This window comes from Gracilinanus agilis, chromosome 2, assembly GCF_016433145.1.
Source record: "Gracilinanus agilis isolate LMUSP501 chromosome 2, AgileGrace, whole genome shotgun sequence".
Taxonomy (NCBI): Eukaryota; Metazoa; Chordata; class Mammalia; order Didelphimorphia; family Didelphidae; genus Gracilinanus; species Gracilinanus agilis.
In genome coordinates, this window is record NC_058131.1 from 571,843,935 (window position 1) to 571,861,069 (window position 17,135).

Genomic DNA, 17,135 nt, shown 5'->3' on the forward strand with positions numbered 1-17,135 from the left:
CAAATTAAAGGAATGAGCACTGGTAAGCACGAGGCAAGATTACTATAATATGCTGATATTCAGAGATCCAGAGCTGGGATTTGAACTAAAAGCCCATGTACATTTTACAAATGAAGAAACTGAGGCTCTGTTAGATTAAGAGATTTGTCCAAGGTCACAGAAGTTGTGAATGGGAAGAAGAGTATGAACCCTGGCCTTATGCACTGAAGTCGATGTTCTCTCTACTGCAGCAGGCTGCTTCTAAAACTGATCAATAAGCAATTAATTATGTGCCAAGTACAAGGCATCATAGGTACTAGAGGCAGATGAGATAAAAATAAAACCATAGTGGTTTACTTGGAAAACTGAGGAATTAACAAGAAAAATAAGAGCTTCAATGAAACAGCAGGATATAAAATGTGGTACAGTTGAATGAGTAGCAGATCTAAAGTCAGAGGACCTGAATTCCGAACTTGTTTCTGTCACTACTTCTATGATTCTATGATCCTAACATGTTTTAAAAAACAACTAACAGAGGGCAGCTGGGTGTATTGAATGGATTGAGAGCCAGGCCTACAGACGGGAGGTCCTAGGTTCAAAGCTGGCCTCAGACACTTCCCAGCTGTGTGACCCTGGGCAAGTCACTTGACCCCCATTGCCCACCCTTACCACTCTTCTGCCTAGGAGCCAATATACAGTATTGACTCCAAGATGGAAGGTAAAGGTTTAAAAAAAAAAAGAAAAACAATTAACAGTTTTCTATATTACTAACAAAAGATCTGAAAGAAATGAAAGAGAAATACCATGAAAATAACAAAATACATTAGACATCTAGTATTAAACTATGAATTATACAAAATAAATCTACAAAATATTTTTCTTTTTTCTTTAAACCCTTACTTTCCATTTTAGAATCTTAGTTATCATTTCCAAGGCTAGGCAATTAGGGTTAACTGATTTGCCCAGGGTCACCCAGCTAGGAAGTGTCTGAGATCAGATTTGACTCCTAACTCCAGGCCTGGCATGCTATCCACTAGGTCACCTAGCTGCCCCTACAAAACATTTTTCACAGAAGAAAAAAGACCTAAATGAATGGTGAAATAGTCAGATTTGATCATCAAATTACCATGACATCACTGTATAAGGTAGGCAAAATAATAAAATTAATGTGTCAGAATAAGAAGTCAAAAATACTTAAGGAAACAAGGAAAAATGGAACAATGAAGGTTTGAAATTACCATCTCAAAACAATTTGTAATGTGATAATTATCTAGATTATCTGGCATGGAATTTTTTTAATTGATCATATTACACACTAAATCACAAATGGATGAATAAGCTATTATAGTATGTAGAAAAGTTACACTAATAACAAATTAGGGAAGGATGAAAATTTCTTTTGCTCACTATGCCTAGGTTATGAATTTATAAATAGCCATGTCAAATTATAAAACCCAAAACAGACTTTTTCAATTGCATTAAATTAAAAAACTTTTGAATCAATAAGATAAATGCAACTAATATAAGAAAAAAAGATGAAATAGGGAAAAAAATCTTCATACTAAAAAACTCCCAATTAGTCTGCCAAGCAAAATCTATCACACTGTCACAAATTGATAAGATTAAGATCCATCTCCCAATAATCACTGATAAAAGAGAACAAAGAATTCTCAGAATAATAAATTCTACATAATTATCTCAAAATAGTTAAAATCTGTAAGCAACCAGAGAAATACAGTTTAAAATAATTCTGAAGTGTTACCCTCAATGGGCAAAGATGATAAAAGATGGAAAAAAAATAAATGTTGACAGAGATTCAGAGCAACAAGTACTAATTTAGGTGCTCCCAGAACTGGTCTAAACATTTGGGAAAATAATGGAAATCACTCAAAACTATTCATTTTCAAAAACTTAGCAATTCCACTTATTGGAATTATACTACAAGGAGGTTAATGGATATAAGCTCCTGGAAGGAAAAGATTTTATTTTTGTCTTTTTTTATCCCTGGAATTTAGCACAGGGCCTTGATAAATGCTTGTAGAATCAAAGGCCTATTTGTACAAAAAAATTCACAAAACCTATTTATAATTGAAAATAAAATGGAAACAGATTTTATGCATAACTAAGTAATGGGTGAATAAATTGTAGCAAATAACCATAATAAAATGTTGCTACATCATAAGAAATGATGATACAAAGAATTCAATGATATATGGTAAGATTTGGAGAGTCATGCAGCATGAACAAGAGAAAACCAAAATAATATATAACCAGGGGGCAGCTGGGTAGCTCAGTGGATTGAGAACCAGGCCTAGAGACGGGAGGTCCTAGGTTCAAATCTGGCCTCAGCCACTTCCCAGCTGTGTGACCCTGGGCAAGTCACTTGACCCCCATTGCCTACCCCTTACCACTCTTCTGCCTTGGAGTAAATACTATAATGGGGAAAAACCAGGGAAGGTGACTTAAATATTAAATATGGGCTCTATGGGGTGGATAGGAGACAGGAAGGGACAATGGGAAAGACTTTACAAGCCAGGGAACCAGGTTTAACTACAAGGGAAAGACCACTGACTGAAATGAAATGACAGTTAAGCCTGACCAACTGTCACTCAGCCCCACCCAGCCTGGAATAAATACAGATTAATACATACACACAATGAGGACCTAAAATTACTAAAAACACACAAGGAATCAGTTTAATAATAATATGAGGGGATTGGAAAGGGGATTAGGTAAACTAGACTGGAGTCAAAAAGGGTAAGATCCCTAGCCAGCCTGACTTCTGCCAGGCTTTGACAGCTTGGCTAAGGACCTGGGGAAGAGGGCTTGCATTTGGGATTTCACAATTCTTCCAGGGATGTTACAGGATGTCAGGAACCAACTCCTCCAGAACTGATGTAGCCAGGCAGGGATTGAAGTCTGCAAGCTGTCCACCAGATCGCAGGTCACTTCCCTATTCAGTGCTGTCTTGCAGGATTGATGTCCTCAGCTTTCAATCTTCACCACTCTCCAGGATCCCAGGGAATCGGGGTGCAACTCCACTAGCTCTGAGGTCTCCCAGGGTCAGTTACAGCTTGTCCCAACCACCATGGAGTCTTTCTCAGAGAGAGAGCAAGCCACTTCCTGCTTCCCCATTCCATGTGGAATTCTCCAGCCCAGGGGTTGGCAACCTTTTTGGCCATGAGAGCCATAAACGCCACATTTTTAAATGCAATTTCGTGAGAGCCGTACAGTGCTCACAGTGCGCTCCTGTAACAGCGCCTGAAAAAAAATTGACTTTATGGCTCCTGCAGAAAGAGCCAGATACGGCTCAAGAGCCATACATTGCTGACCCCTGCTCCAGCCCTTCCTGTTAGGTCTCCTAAATGATAACTTAATAATCTTCCTCATAACAATACACAGTATTGACTCCAAGACAGAAGGTAAGGGTTTTAAAAATAATAATAATAATAATAATATATAACCATAACTATAGCTATATGGAAACTTGACACAGCAACAAAACTCAAGATCAGAAACAATGGGAAGGGATAGCTAAGTAGCACAGTGAATAGAGCACCAAGCCAGGAGCTGGGAGAACCCCAGTTCAAATTTAACCTCATACAATTCCTAGCTGTGAAACACCCCCCCCCAAGGCAAATCACTTAACCTCAACTACCTAGCCCAAGTCTCTCTTCAGTTTTTAAAAAGATACTAAGCTAGAAGGTAAGGTGGTGATGGCAAACCTATGACACATTTTTGATGACATGTGGCTACATACACAGAAGTATGGGGCCACATGCCGAGAATAAAACATTTGCTGTAGTGTAGTGTAGACACTCTGTGCACTATAGATAACAATTCTACCTATATTAATTTACCTATTTTGGTTTATTAAATAAACATATATTACAATTATACATTTTTTGTTATTTAAACTATAAATATTGCAAAGCTATGGCTTTTTTTCTCGAAGTGACAAACCACCCAAATTATGCTCGGTTTTTTGGCAAATTTTGACACACCAAGCTCTAAAGGATGCCCATCACTGAGGTAAGGGTTTAAAAAAACAAAACAAAGCGAAAGGAGTACTGATATTAAGTTATAAAGCATATGCCTATTCTTTTTTTTGTGATAAATTTTTGTCATTGTCAGTTTTTGTTTTTACATCACCTATGGTGACCCATCTCTGCCAAGGGCAAGGAAGGTTTCTTCTCATGTGTCTTCTTTAGGGCTAAGTTTGGTAATTATAATTTCAAAGCATTCAATTTCTATATTTTTGTTGTTCCTTCTGTTTACAACAGTATAGTCACTGTGTATGCACCCTGTCTTTTCAGGAAAGAAAAACTTCCAAAAATAAAGTTGGATGTACTAAGAGTTGAAATCACTGTTAGTTTACTTAGGAGTTGGGGGGGGGGGGGGAGGGCTAAATTGGCATTATGCTGGAGGTCTGAATATGTCTAAAGAAAATGAACATATTCAAATGAACATAAACATATTTGTAGGTGTGGTCAAGATGGCAGCTTAGTAGCAGCAAAAGCTGGAACCCTCCCAGAATCCTCCCAAACCAACCTTAAAAGAGCACCTCAAAAGGCCAGGAGTCATAAACATATTCATACATATACAACTATTGTAATAATATTAATGCCTTTAATTTAAGATGACTTCAAGAGATTTTACTCACTATACAAAAAATCTGAAAAGAAACTACAAGAGCTAATGAAAACATGCCAGAATCTCTTGATTTCCCTTTCTCCACAAACTTTTAAACTTCAAGAAATGTATTTTCATTATAAGTTTGCTGGGGCTACTACTTCCATTAGCTATTTACAAACTCTCCTAATTAAGTCATTCAGCGTGTTTTAGGGCCATGTAGAAATAACTAAGTATTCCCTAGTATAGCAAGTTCTGGTCCAGAAAAGTTCCATATTCCACATGCTATTAGCATATTCAATTCAATTCAGCTTCATAAGCACAAGAACTACACTAACAATTGGGAATAATAATATAGAGATAAAAACAAGAGTTTCTGCCAAAGAGAACCTTCAATAATAGAGAAGGGAACAAAAACCTTTAGAGTAGACAGACCCTATTATGTGCCAGACACTGTCCTAAAAGCTCTTTACAAATATTATTACATTCAATCCTCACAATAATACTATGAAGTAGTCGCTATTATTTATCCCCATTTTACAGTTGAGGAAATTGAGGCAGAGGTTAAGTGATTTGTCCAAGGTCATATCACTATTCTGTATGAGCCTGGAGTTGAAGTAGGGTCCTTCTGACTACAGGTCCAGCACTCTATCCACTGTACCACCACCAACTACTAGTTACCTCAATGAAATACATTTATACAATCCTTTACAGTTTACATAGGAATTTCCTGAAAATAACTCTGAAAGATCAAAACATGCCATCTTTCATGTTATTTCCTTCATGAGTTTTTCACTATGTAAGATATATCTTCCATCATAGCATGGGGAATTCAGAGATATATATAGTGCATGAAAGCACTGGCATAACCTATAACAGACCATTTACCACTTCAAGGAGGGTGAGGAAGGGAGGCAGGAACAGAATCTAAACTGAATAATATCAGAAAACAATTACATAATATATATATAACCCAGATCAAATTGCTTACCAGCTCTGGGAGGGGAGTGGGATGAGAGGAAGGGAGATAATTTGGATTATACAACTTTGGAGAACCTATGTGGAAATTTACTACATGTAATTAACAGAATAAAGTATCATTACAAAAAAAGGAAACAATTGTAAAAAATTGCTTTTATGTGTAACTGAGAAAAAATAAAAGAAAGTTAAACTGCAGAAAAGAACAGAACTCTGTAAAATTGCAGTGAAGTATAGTGATCCCCATGTTACAAATCAGGAAACTAAGGCTCAATCAGGTTAAGTGACCTGCATATGGTCCCACAGCCAGTAAGTATCAAAGCTGAGAATCAAATCTTAGCCTTTCTGTTTTCTAACTATACCAGCTGCCTCTCTAAAGAGGAAAGAACAGGACACTGAGATATAAGGGGACATATCATACAAGATAAAATTCAGTGAAAGCAAAGGGAATGTCTGGTCTAAGCACAGCATCATAAGAAACGAGAAGGAAAAAATCATTTTTAGCTTGTGAGGAAATGGAGAAAGGAAGACTTCATAGAGGAGGCAATATCTGATCTAAGCCTTAAAAGGGAACAAGGATTTCAAGAGGCAGAAATATGTAAAGAATGATTTCCAGGCACAGAAATGTTTTACACAAAAGCACAAAGGTAGTAGCAGTCAGAAAAGTATGTGAAGGAAAAGGGAAAGAGAAATGAGATGGGGGAGAAATAGAGAAAGGTGGAAACAGAGAGAGAAAGACAAAGATGTGAAAAACTGGTAAGGACTTGATTATGCAGGAAATTCTGTGGCAAGTAAAGGATTATGTATAAACCAATGAGAAGCCACTAGAAGGGTTATGGTCAGATCCATCTATGTCTTAAGGGCATTTTCTCAGAAGTTAAATAAGGAACAGATTACACAGAGAAAAGATTGAAAAGGAAAAGGCCATTTAAGAGAGGCTATAGTCATCTAGGTGAAAGTTAATGAGGCAACTAAGTGATCACAGTGGGAGTATGCAAGAGAAAATACTAATATTTGACATGTACATAGTTCTTTAAGTCTAAAGACTCCTGCGAATGGTCTCATTTGATCCTAACAACAATTCTATAAGGAAAATAATCCAAGAATCATTATCCCATTTTACAGATAAGGAAACAAAGTGACAGCAGTGATGTGACCTAAACCTAGCCTACAGGCAGCAGGAGTCTTGTAGCCAAGCCTTCTGACCCTGGAGTCAGTGTATTCTTTTTAAGTGTTTATGCTGCCTCTCCAGACTAGGTTTCACACATACATATACCTCTAATGCCTTATAAATTTATAAAACATTTTCACATTTATTATTGCAAAGATGATGTGGAATAGACAGAGCCTGGCAACTGAGTGGGTGGGATAGTAGATAAAACATGCCTATGAGATTTCAAGCCTGTGTAACAGTGAGAATGATGGTGGCATTATCTACTGAAACAGGGAAGTGTGGAGGAGGAACAGGTTTTGGGGGCAAGATGGGGAGCAAGTTTTGAGCTAAGAAGGAAAGAAGGCTATCTCTAAGAAGCAACTGGAGAGGGCAGCAGGGTGGTTCAATGGATTGAGAGCCAGGCCCCTCAATGGGAGGTCCTGAGTTCAAATGTGGCCTCAGACACTTCTTAGCTATGTGACAGTGGGCAAGTCACTTAACTCCCATTGTCTGGCCCTTTCCATTCTTCTACCTTGATTCTAAAATGGAAGGTAAGTGTTTTAAAAAAAAAGCAACTGGAAATGTAAGAAAGTTGAATAGAAGATACATCTATCTATATGTAGAAATAATCTGCATAGAGGTGATGGGACCAGAAGTAATCACTAAGGAACAAAATAAAAAGAAGGGGGAGGAAAGCTTTGGGTTACACCAACATTTAAGGATTCAAAAGGGCAGATGAATCAGTGAAGACAAAAAAGGGAGTCAGACAAATAGGAAGGAGAATTAGTCCTCTGAAGTCAATGCAAAAGAAAGTACTATGAAGGGGATGATCAACAGGATCAGATATGCATAAAAGGAAAGATGAAAACTTGGGGGGGGGGCATTGGTTTTGAAAATTAAAAAGTCATTAGTGACCATGGAAAGGACATTTCATTAACTTGTAAGGGCTGAAAGTCAGATCTCAAGGGTCTGAATGAAAGGGTGATAAGGAAGTGCAGCTAAGGAGGATAGATTGATTACTCTTTCTATAACTTTAAATTTATTAGGGGATAAAGAATATAGGTAAAGTACATGCTGGGATATTTAATGGAATTTTATTTTTTAATCTATTATGTAAAAAAAGGCGGGGGTGGGAAGGGGATGGAATGAGTCCTCCAAAGAATCTCAGGCACATTATTTGATGTTCCTATTAAGAGCTATTTTCTCTCTGGTACAATGTTCAAGAAATACTCAAAACTGGATTGGGGGGGGGGGGTGTCACTAAGTGGCTCAGTAGATTGAGAGTCAGACCTAAAGATAAGAGATCCTGGGTTCAAATTTAGCCTCAGACACTCCTGGCTGTATGACCCTGGGCAAGTTATTTAACTCTCAATGCCTAGCTCTTACTACTCTTCTGCCTTGGAACCAATATACAGTCTAGATTTCAAGAAGGAAAGTAAGGGTTTAAAAAACAACAAAAAACAATATTCTGGTTCTATGCAGGTCTAGGGCCTGAGATTAGCTTAGAAAATATCCACAGAAAGGGAAAAAAAAACCTAAAATCTAGGTGCAGCTCTCCTGCTATTAGTACTATTATGTAAAAAGTCATTTTCTGTATTTGTGATAGAGTCTACACAAAGATTTCTTTTCTATTGCTTCGATGAGTCATGAAGGTGGGCACAGATGGCACAGAGAGCTTTAGCAATCAAGAGAACTATTAGAACACTGTACCCAACTGCACTTGCATTTCTTTCAATCACCAACACAATTCATCATCTTAGGCTGTACCCCAAACTACTACAAACCTTTCCCCCAACTCCAATTTGAGCTTTTTCCTTTAAGTTTCCTGTATTGCTCCTTTAAAATATATAATTAAACAAAGGATTATGCTAATGAAATGGCAAAGCAAAGTTGCTTCCTAAGTGCTAAGCACAGCATTGTTCACATTGAATGGAAAGACATTTATTTATTAAACACTTACACAGTGCCAAACACAGGGTTCAATGGTGGGAATACAAATTGGAAAGCAAGATACCTGCTCTCAAAAGTCTCAAATTCTAATTGGGGTAGTCAATACATATAAAGAAGTTTAGGTCAAAAGAGTATGGAAAGACCCAGTGGTCCTTCAATTAATAATAGAAAAATCATTATAAAGACAGAGCACCATCCATTCCGCTCTCCACAACAATTCCTTCCAAGTCAAGCAGAAATAGCAAGTCAACATTTATCTTAAAAACTATGGAGGATCCAAAGAAAATATAAACACATGAACCTTACCTTTCAATGAGTTTATAATTTAAATGGGCAGAAAGACCAAACATATAGTGTTTTACAAAAAAAAAAATCAATAAATGAAAGCCAATATAAATGTGTTCAAAAGTGTCACTTGCTCTAGAAGAGATTCTTGTTGAAGCCCAAGTTGGCCTAGATGACCTTTGAGGTCCCTTCTAATGCTGAGATTCTTACACTGGTAGACCTGATGGTAGTTCATCATTATCACAGCAGTGACATCAGATGTCACTGAGTAACCAGGTGAATCTAGCAACTCCCCACCATCTTCATTCTTACAATCATGAGGTTCAGAAGTTCAGCAGAAGATCTTGAAGGGACTCCATTCCCATACTTTTTTTTTTTAAACACTTACCTTTCTTCTTAAGAGTCATATTTGTGTATTGATTTCAAGGCAGAAGAGTGCTAAGAGGTAGGCAAAGGAGGCTAAGTGACTTGTTCAGGATCACCCAGCTAGGAAGTATCTAAAGTCAAATTTGAACCCAGGATCTCCTTTCTCTAAGCCTGGTTCTCAATCCACTAAGCCACCTAGCTATTCCTCCCATACTTTCTTTAGTGACCATCAACCACTTATTTACCTCCATCCATCCAATGCTTGGAAGAGCATGTATTAATCATATATCTTTTCAAACTTTATTTAAAAAGAGAAAAAGATTTTTAAGTTCCTGGATTGCAGAAATATCACATGTTGCTATAAAGATGCCTAGAACCCAAGGAAGTCATGGTTACTCACCTCAAAAATCATATAAATTAGCATGATCATTATTGAACAGCACAGAGTACTTATAAAAGGAACACTAGAAACTGCAGACATCTATCTACTCCAATACAGTACCCATATTAAAGCAATCCTACATAACTAATTGTTGTATGCAAACACATGGAAATCCAAAGAGAGCTAACAGTTTAACACAGCAGGTTTCAAAGTATCATCCAACGTCCCTAAAGGACGTCACTTTCATAATAATATTAAGACCCTATTTGCCTAATAAAATATTCTTCCCTTTTCGAACTAGAGATCTGTGTGAGGCTGAATTTTCTCTATATACTTCAATCAAAATAACATCTCAAAAGCTGATTTCTATTAAGCCAGACCATTAAAGAGATTTACAAAAAATATGTAAACCAATACCAATTCTTTTCACTAATTTTTTAAATAATTATTTTCTCTAAAAATATCATTTATGTTAACATTTGCTGGGGTTTTCTTATTAAATGAGTTAAATATTTTAAATTTTTACCAATTTTACTTTATAATATGGTAAATAATATACAGAAATGCTGGTGACTTTTGTGGGTTTATTTTATACTCTGCAAATTTGCTGTAGTAGTTTCAGTTTTTTTAGCTGACTCTCTAGGGTTCTCTAAGTAAGCCATCATATCATCTACAAAAAAGTCACAGCTTGGCAAAAAATTGGAAAAGGAGAGAATGCCCTTTGATTGGGGAATGGATGGACAAATTGTGCTATCTGTTGGTGATGAAATACTATTGTGCTAAAAGGAATAAAGAACCTCCAGGAATTGATGCAGAGTGAAAGGAGCAGATCCAGGAGAACATTGTACACAGAGACTGATACACTGTGGTACAACTGAACATAACAGACTTCTCTCTACTAGCAGCAATGCAAGGATCCAGAGCAAGGCTGAGGGACTTATGAGAAAGAAAACTAGCCACATTCAGAGGAAGAACTGTGGGAAGAGAAACACAGAAGAAAAACAACTGCTTGAACACATGGGCTGTTAGGAATATTATGGGGATGTAGACACTAAACAATAACTCTAGTCCAACTATCAATAATATGGAATTAGGTCTTGATCATACATGTAAAACATATACATGTAAAACCCAGTGGAACTGTGCGTCAGTTAAAGGGAGTTGGGGGGTTTGGGGGAGAGGGAAAGAACATGAAATATGTAACTGGGGAAAATATTCAAAATAAAAATTTTTTTAATTTTTAAAAAATAAAACTGAAATGAACAGATAAAAAAAGTCACAGCTTTATTTCCTCATTTCCCTATGTTTATACCTTCAATTCTTTTTTCTTATCTTATTGTTGTAGCAAGAAGTGTTTTTAACAGGAATAGGTATTGTATTTTGTCAAAAGGGTTGTTTTTTTTATCTATTGAAATAATCAAATAATCATGATTTTTGTTCTTTTGGATAATGTGGTCAATTATAGTTATAGTTTTTCTATTATTGAACCAGCCTTGCATTCTTGGTACAGTGCTATAATCTTCTTGCTAGTATTTTATTTAAAATTTTTATATCAATTGATCCATTAAGGAAATCGATCTATAATTTTGTTTTTGAATTTTTGATTTAAGTATCAAGACCATATACATGTCAAAGAAGGAGTTTGGTAGGATCCTTTTACCTATTTTTTCAAAAGGTATAGAGTACTGACTGGAATTATTCTTTAAATGCCTGGTAGAATTTGTTTATAAATCCCCTCCCTACTCCTGGGTTTTTTTTCTTAGAGTTCATTTATGGCATGTTCAATTCCTTTCAGTTTTATTTTTCTCATGTTCTGAATTAGGGAGAGTAGTTTCAAGTGGGAATCAAGTGGGAAGGTGAGAAAACCAGATAATGGCTAATTAAAACAAGTAAAATACTTAAATTTAAGATAGTTTTTTAATGCTTTATTTCCTGTTCTGTTCTTTACACAACTTTTGTTGTTGTTGTTCAGTCATTTTGGTTGTATCTGACTCTGCATGACCCCATTTGGGGTTTTCTTGGCAAATATATTTAAGTGGTTTCCTTTTCCAGGTCATTTTACAGATAGGGAAAAAGGCAAAGAGTTAAGTGACTTACATAGCTAGTATGAGTCTGAAGTCAGTTTTTAACTCAAGTCTTCCTGACTTCCTAGTACTCTATCCAAGGTGCCACTTAACATATTCACCCAGTTTTATTGATATAAGATTAGGCAAAATATTTCCTAGTTATTGCTTTTATTTTCACTACATTGGTTGTAAGTTTACCCTCTTTCCTTTTTGATAGTAGTAATTTGGTTTTCTTTTTTTTTCTTTATCAACTTAGTAAATAGTTTATTATTTTTTAAGTTGCTCCTATTTATTATTTTTTGGTTTGATTTTTTTAAACCTCCAATTTTGTTAATCTCTCTTGATTTTCAAGCCTTCTAATTTAATATTTAATTGGGAGTTTTTTAATTTATTTTTTCCAGCTGTTTTCTTTAAGCTACATAACCAATTCATTATTCTTCCTTTTCTCTCTTTAACTGTTGAAAGCATTAGAGATATAAATGTTCTCCTAAGTAATGCTTCAACTGCATCCCACAAATTATGGTATTTTGTCTTATTATTATCATTATGTTTAATGAAATTATTGATTGTTTCTATGATTTGATCTTGATCCCTTCATTCCTTAGAGTTACATTATTTAATTTCCAATTCATTTTTAATCTATGTTTCAAAGACCCTCCATTGAATGTAACTTTTATTGTATTATGATCAGTAAAAAATATATTTAATATTTCTGCTTTATTGTACTTGTTTGTGAGGTTTTTAGATCCTAATGCATAATCAAATTTTGTGAAGGTTCCACATACACCTGATAAAAAGGTAGGCTCTTTTTTCCTTCCCATTTAGTTTTTTCCAGAGATTTATTAATATCTGACTTTTCTAAAATCCTATTTATCTCCTTAGTTTCTTTCTTAATTTATAGTTACCTAGATCTAAGAGGGATAAATTGAGGTCCTCTACTATTATAGTTTTACTGTCTATTTCCTCTTGTAATTCATTTAACTTTTCCTTTAATAATTTGGATGCTATAAAATTGGGAAACTAATGTATTGCTGGTTGAGTTGTGAACTCATTCAACCATTCTGGAGGACAATTTGGAATTATGTCCAAAGGGCTATAAAACAATGCACACTTTTTGATCCAGTAATACCACCACTAGATCTGTATCCCAAAGAGATAAAAAAAAAAAAAAAGTTAAGGCCCTATTTGTACAATATTTATATCTTCTCTTTTTGTGGTGGCAAAGAATTAGAAACTGAAGGGATGTTCCTCAAATGGGGACTACAGCAAATTGTGATATATGATTGTGATAGAATGCTATTGTAGTATAAGGAATGAATAGGATGATTTTAGAAAGAGCTGGAAAGATCTGCATGAACTGATATAGAGTGAAATAAGTAGAAACAGGAAAACACTGTACACAGTAACAGCAATACAGTGAAACAATCAAATGTGATAGACTGCTACTAATGGCAATACAATGATCTAGGTATAACTCTGAGGGACTTATGAAAAAGAATGCTATCCACCTCTAGACAAAGAATTGTTGAAGTAGCAATGTAGATGAAAGCACATGATTTATTGCCTGTTTATTTAGGTATATGTTTTGGGGTTTGGGTTTTATAAGATTATTCACTTATAAAAATGAATAATATGTAAATGTTTTGTGGGATAAAATATGAATAACCCAGATTGAATTGCTTGACTGCTTGGGGAGGGGAAGGGAAGAAGGGAGGGAGACAATTTGGATAATATAACTTTGGAAAACTTATGTGGAAATTTATTAAAATAAAAATAATTTTGGAAAAATTTTAATAATTTGGGTGCTGTGCTGTTTGGTCCATATTATGTATGTTTAATACTGATTCATTGTCCATGAGTATCTTTTAATAAGATGTATTTTTCTCTCTTTTAATTAGGATTATTTTTGCTTTTCCTAACATGATTGCTACCTTTGCCTTTTTTTAATTCAGCTAAAACATAAATCTGCTCCATACCCTTATTTTAACTCTATGTATGCCTTTGTTTCAGGTGTTTCTTGTAAACAATACATTGCTGGATTGTGATTTCTTAACCCCTTTCTTTTCCTCCTACTTCTCCGTCAAGTTACATGAGTTTCTGTGCCCCGCTGTGTTTATATATTCTTCCTTTCTTGAGTCAGTTCAGATGAGAAGCAAGGATTGCAAATTCTCCTCATTCCCCTCTCTGCTGTCTAAAATGGCAGTAAGTATCTCTAGATATAATACTCACTAACAAGAGCCCTTTGAGGTACTCAATCATTTTTAAGTGTAAAAAAGTTTGAGAACTGCTGGAAAAGCAGAAATGCTGCCAGGGACATCACAATGAAGATGGCCACAGAAAAGTTTTGTTTCCTAGTCTCAATTGTTGCTGGTATTTCTCCAAGGAAAGAAGACCAAAGACCAAGCCAAACAATGCCAGAGCTCTAGGAAAAGCACTGGAAAGTTACCCATCATATATACTTATTTCACCTCTCCCTCTGCCTACCCCTCTCCACACCTCTCTTAGAACAGCTCCCTTCAAAGTTCTTTCTCACTACCAACAGATGAGGTATTACAAAAACTCCTCTTTTCTTAAAGAACATAGTCATTTGGATTACCAATTTTCAAATCCTCTCTTGAAGCTATTTTTTAAAAATTCCCTATGGGGCAATTATGTGACACAATTGAGTGAGCACTGGGCCCAAAGTCAGGAAGAGCTGAATTCAAATCCTGCCTCATACCACTAGCCATCTAGAGACATACAAGTCACTAACATTTTTAAAAGCTTTCAAATGTTTAATAGATATCATTTTATTTGCCATCTTAAGGGGGGGGCAAGGGACAGAATTTGGAACTCAAATTTTTCAAAACTGAATGTTAAAAATGCTTTTACATGCAATTGAGAAATATTTAAAGAAATAAATTAAAATGTTTAAAATTCAGGATCAATATTATTTTTTATGAAACTCGGATATTCAAGCTGTCCTTTATGCAGATAAGGAATACAGTTCATAGGACCAGATTTTATAGGTGGAAGAGGCCCCTGAGCTCAACCCTCATATCTTAAAAGAAACCTAGGCCCAGTGACCTGCCTAAGATCACCCAGGTAGTAAATACGTGGCAGGTAAGACTCGAACCCATTTAGTATTCTATTGCACCTTAAAAGTTCAAGTAAGATAAGCTCACTTGAACTAAGTGGGGCAAAAGTCCTATATACACTCTATTGTGGGAAGACCCCACTGCATCTCACAGTGGGAACTTCTAGAAGCAAAGAAAGTAGGTGGAAAGGGCAGATCACGCCTCTTTGGAACGAATTCTTTTACTAGCCTGAGTCATATCTTTTTAAAATCAAGGCTTAGTCACCGATGGCTGGCCGGCTGGCTGGCTAGAATGGGAGGGTATCAGCCGGTCAGGTTAGAGGCAATACGGGACCAACTTCGGGGCCCCCTCCGTCGGGCCGCTCGGGTCCACAGAAAGCGAACACAGGAGGAGCAAAGCCAGCTTCGAGCTCGCGTTCTCCTCCCCCATGCATGGATGCACGCACGGCCGGCCGGAGAGGCATCCAGGATCCTGCCCGCACCAATCTCCTCTTCCTCCCCTCCAGTCGCCCCAGCCCCGCACTCACTCGGCCGAGCTGGTCCCGTTAATCGTGGAGCCATCCGGGGTCGGGTTCAGCTGAATGGGCATCGGCTTCTTCTTGGGCATTTTGGCCCTGAGGAAAGCACCTTCCAAACCCGCAGGCTCTCTCCTTCTCGCTGTGGCCGCAGCTCCGCCTCAGCCTTTCCAAGTTAAAGGCCGGACAGGGGGGGCACTAGCTTTAGGCTCTCCAACCGGGGCTCCCAGGTCGGGGCAGCTCCCCTCTGCCCCGCGGCTGCACGGACGTCTAGGAGTTGGGCGGAGGGACTGCGACTGGGGTTCCCTGGGGAGGTTTCAGAGAGCCGGTGGCGGGGATTCCCCCACCCCACCCCCTCACACCCGCCCGGATTCGGTTCCGTCCGACTCCGTAGTCGGAAGGGCTTCCCCGGCGCGGATTCCGCCGCGTCCAGCTCCGGGGGGAGGAGGGGGCGCGGGATCCCCCGCACTCAGGTTGGCTGGACGGCAGCTAAGCTCCGCACTGCCGAGATCCCTAGTCCGAAGTGGATGCCTGGCCCCCGCCTCTGGAGAAAGTGAAGCAAGTCTCGCTGTCCTCAGAGGCACACATCCGTCCGAGAGAGGGAGGGAGGGACAAGCGAGGGTGGGGGGTGGGGTGGGAGGGAAACCTACGGGGGGTGTTGTTTTTCCCCCTTCTTCTGGGGCTGCTTTTTTTTTTCCCTTCCCCAAACGTACCGCCACCGCCACCGCCCCCTCTCATCCCTTTTTCGCTGAAAGCCAATGAGAAGAAGCCATCGCAGGCAGATGACGCGGAAACGCGTCACGGAGATGGTGCACGTGGGCCCTCTGTGAAATGGACATGGGGTGGAAACAGCGCCCTCTGTAGTCGGCGATGCTCACCGTGGAGCTACGGAAAAGGCATTCTTTTTCATTTTCACTCTTATGCTATGCTTGAATGGTAATCCATTTTGTACAGTGGGAGGCCTCACATTGCTGAACGGAGCTGGAGGTACCCCTCACTGCTTAGGTGATAGAGCTGGGTCTTCTCTTTCCCCTTTTCTGGGACTATGGCACTGAGTCATAACACTCCAACCCCTAAAAGAAATAAAATAAAGTCTCCTGAGGGGAGGGAGTTACAACCTGTGAGCCAGGACACCTGAATTTCAGTGCATAAACTATAGGAATATCACTGAACCTTTCTGGTCCTCAGTTTCTCCATCTGCAAAATGGTGTTGGATTAGATAAACTCTAAGGCGCCAGCCTGCCAGGTCCTTCATTTTATAGTTAATTAAATTCTAATAATCTCCCTGGATGGGAAGAGACCTTCTCATCCACTTTAACCCACCCCTAATTCAATGTTACTTAATCTGTAGGTCTAAGGTCTAGATGTTCTATGCCCAAATAATACTAGCTCATTTATATAGTGCTTTAGGATTTGCAAAACCCCTTCCTCACAATGTAATATTGTTTCAAACCCAGGTTTCCTGAGTCTCAAATCCAGCACTCTTTTTACTATTCCACATTACTTCTTAACTCTATGTCTATTTTGAATAGACCAGATGTATAATTTTTATCTTTTATGTTTTAGACTTGATAAAGTGCTGTGGGGTAGCCAAGAAATTCAAGAGCCAGTAGTTTTAATTCATTGAAGAAGACTGACATAAACAGAGTCCCTCAAATAAATCAAGAACTCATAGATTTAAAAAAAAATAAAAATAAAAACTCTTAATACTTTCTGTCTTAGAATCAATGCTGTTAAAAAAAAAAAAAAAAAA

The 17,135-nt window shown here is 37.7% G+C and overlaps 1 protein-coding gene across 1 annotated transcript in view; it reads right to left on the bottom strand.

Moving 5' to 3' along the window:
- Positions 1 to 15,928, bottom strand: part of MAP2K1 (mitogen-activated protein kinase kinase 1) — a 108,988-nt gene extending 93,060 nt beyond the window's left edge. The window contains exon 1 of the mRNA XM_044665336.1: positions 15,395 to 15,928. Within this exon, the coding sequence (XP_044521271.1) occupies positions 15,395 to 15,474 (80 nt within the window). The 5' untranslated portion in view covers positions 15,475 to 15,928. The remainder of the gene's footprint in view (positions 1 to 15,394) is intronic.
- Positions 15,929 to 17,135: the final 1,207 nt, after the last annotated feature.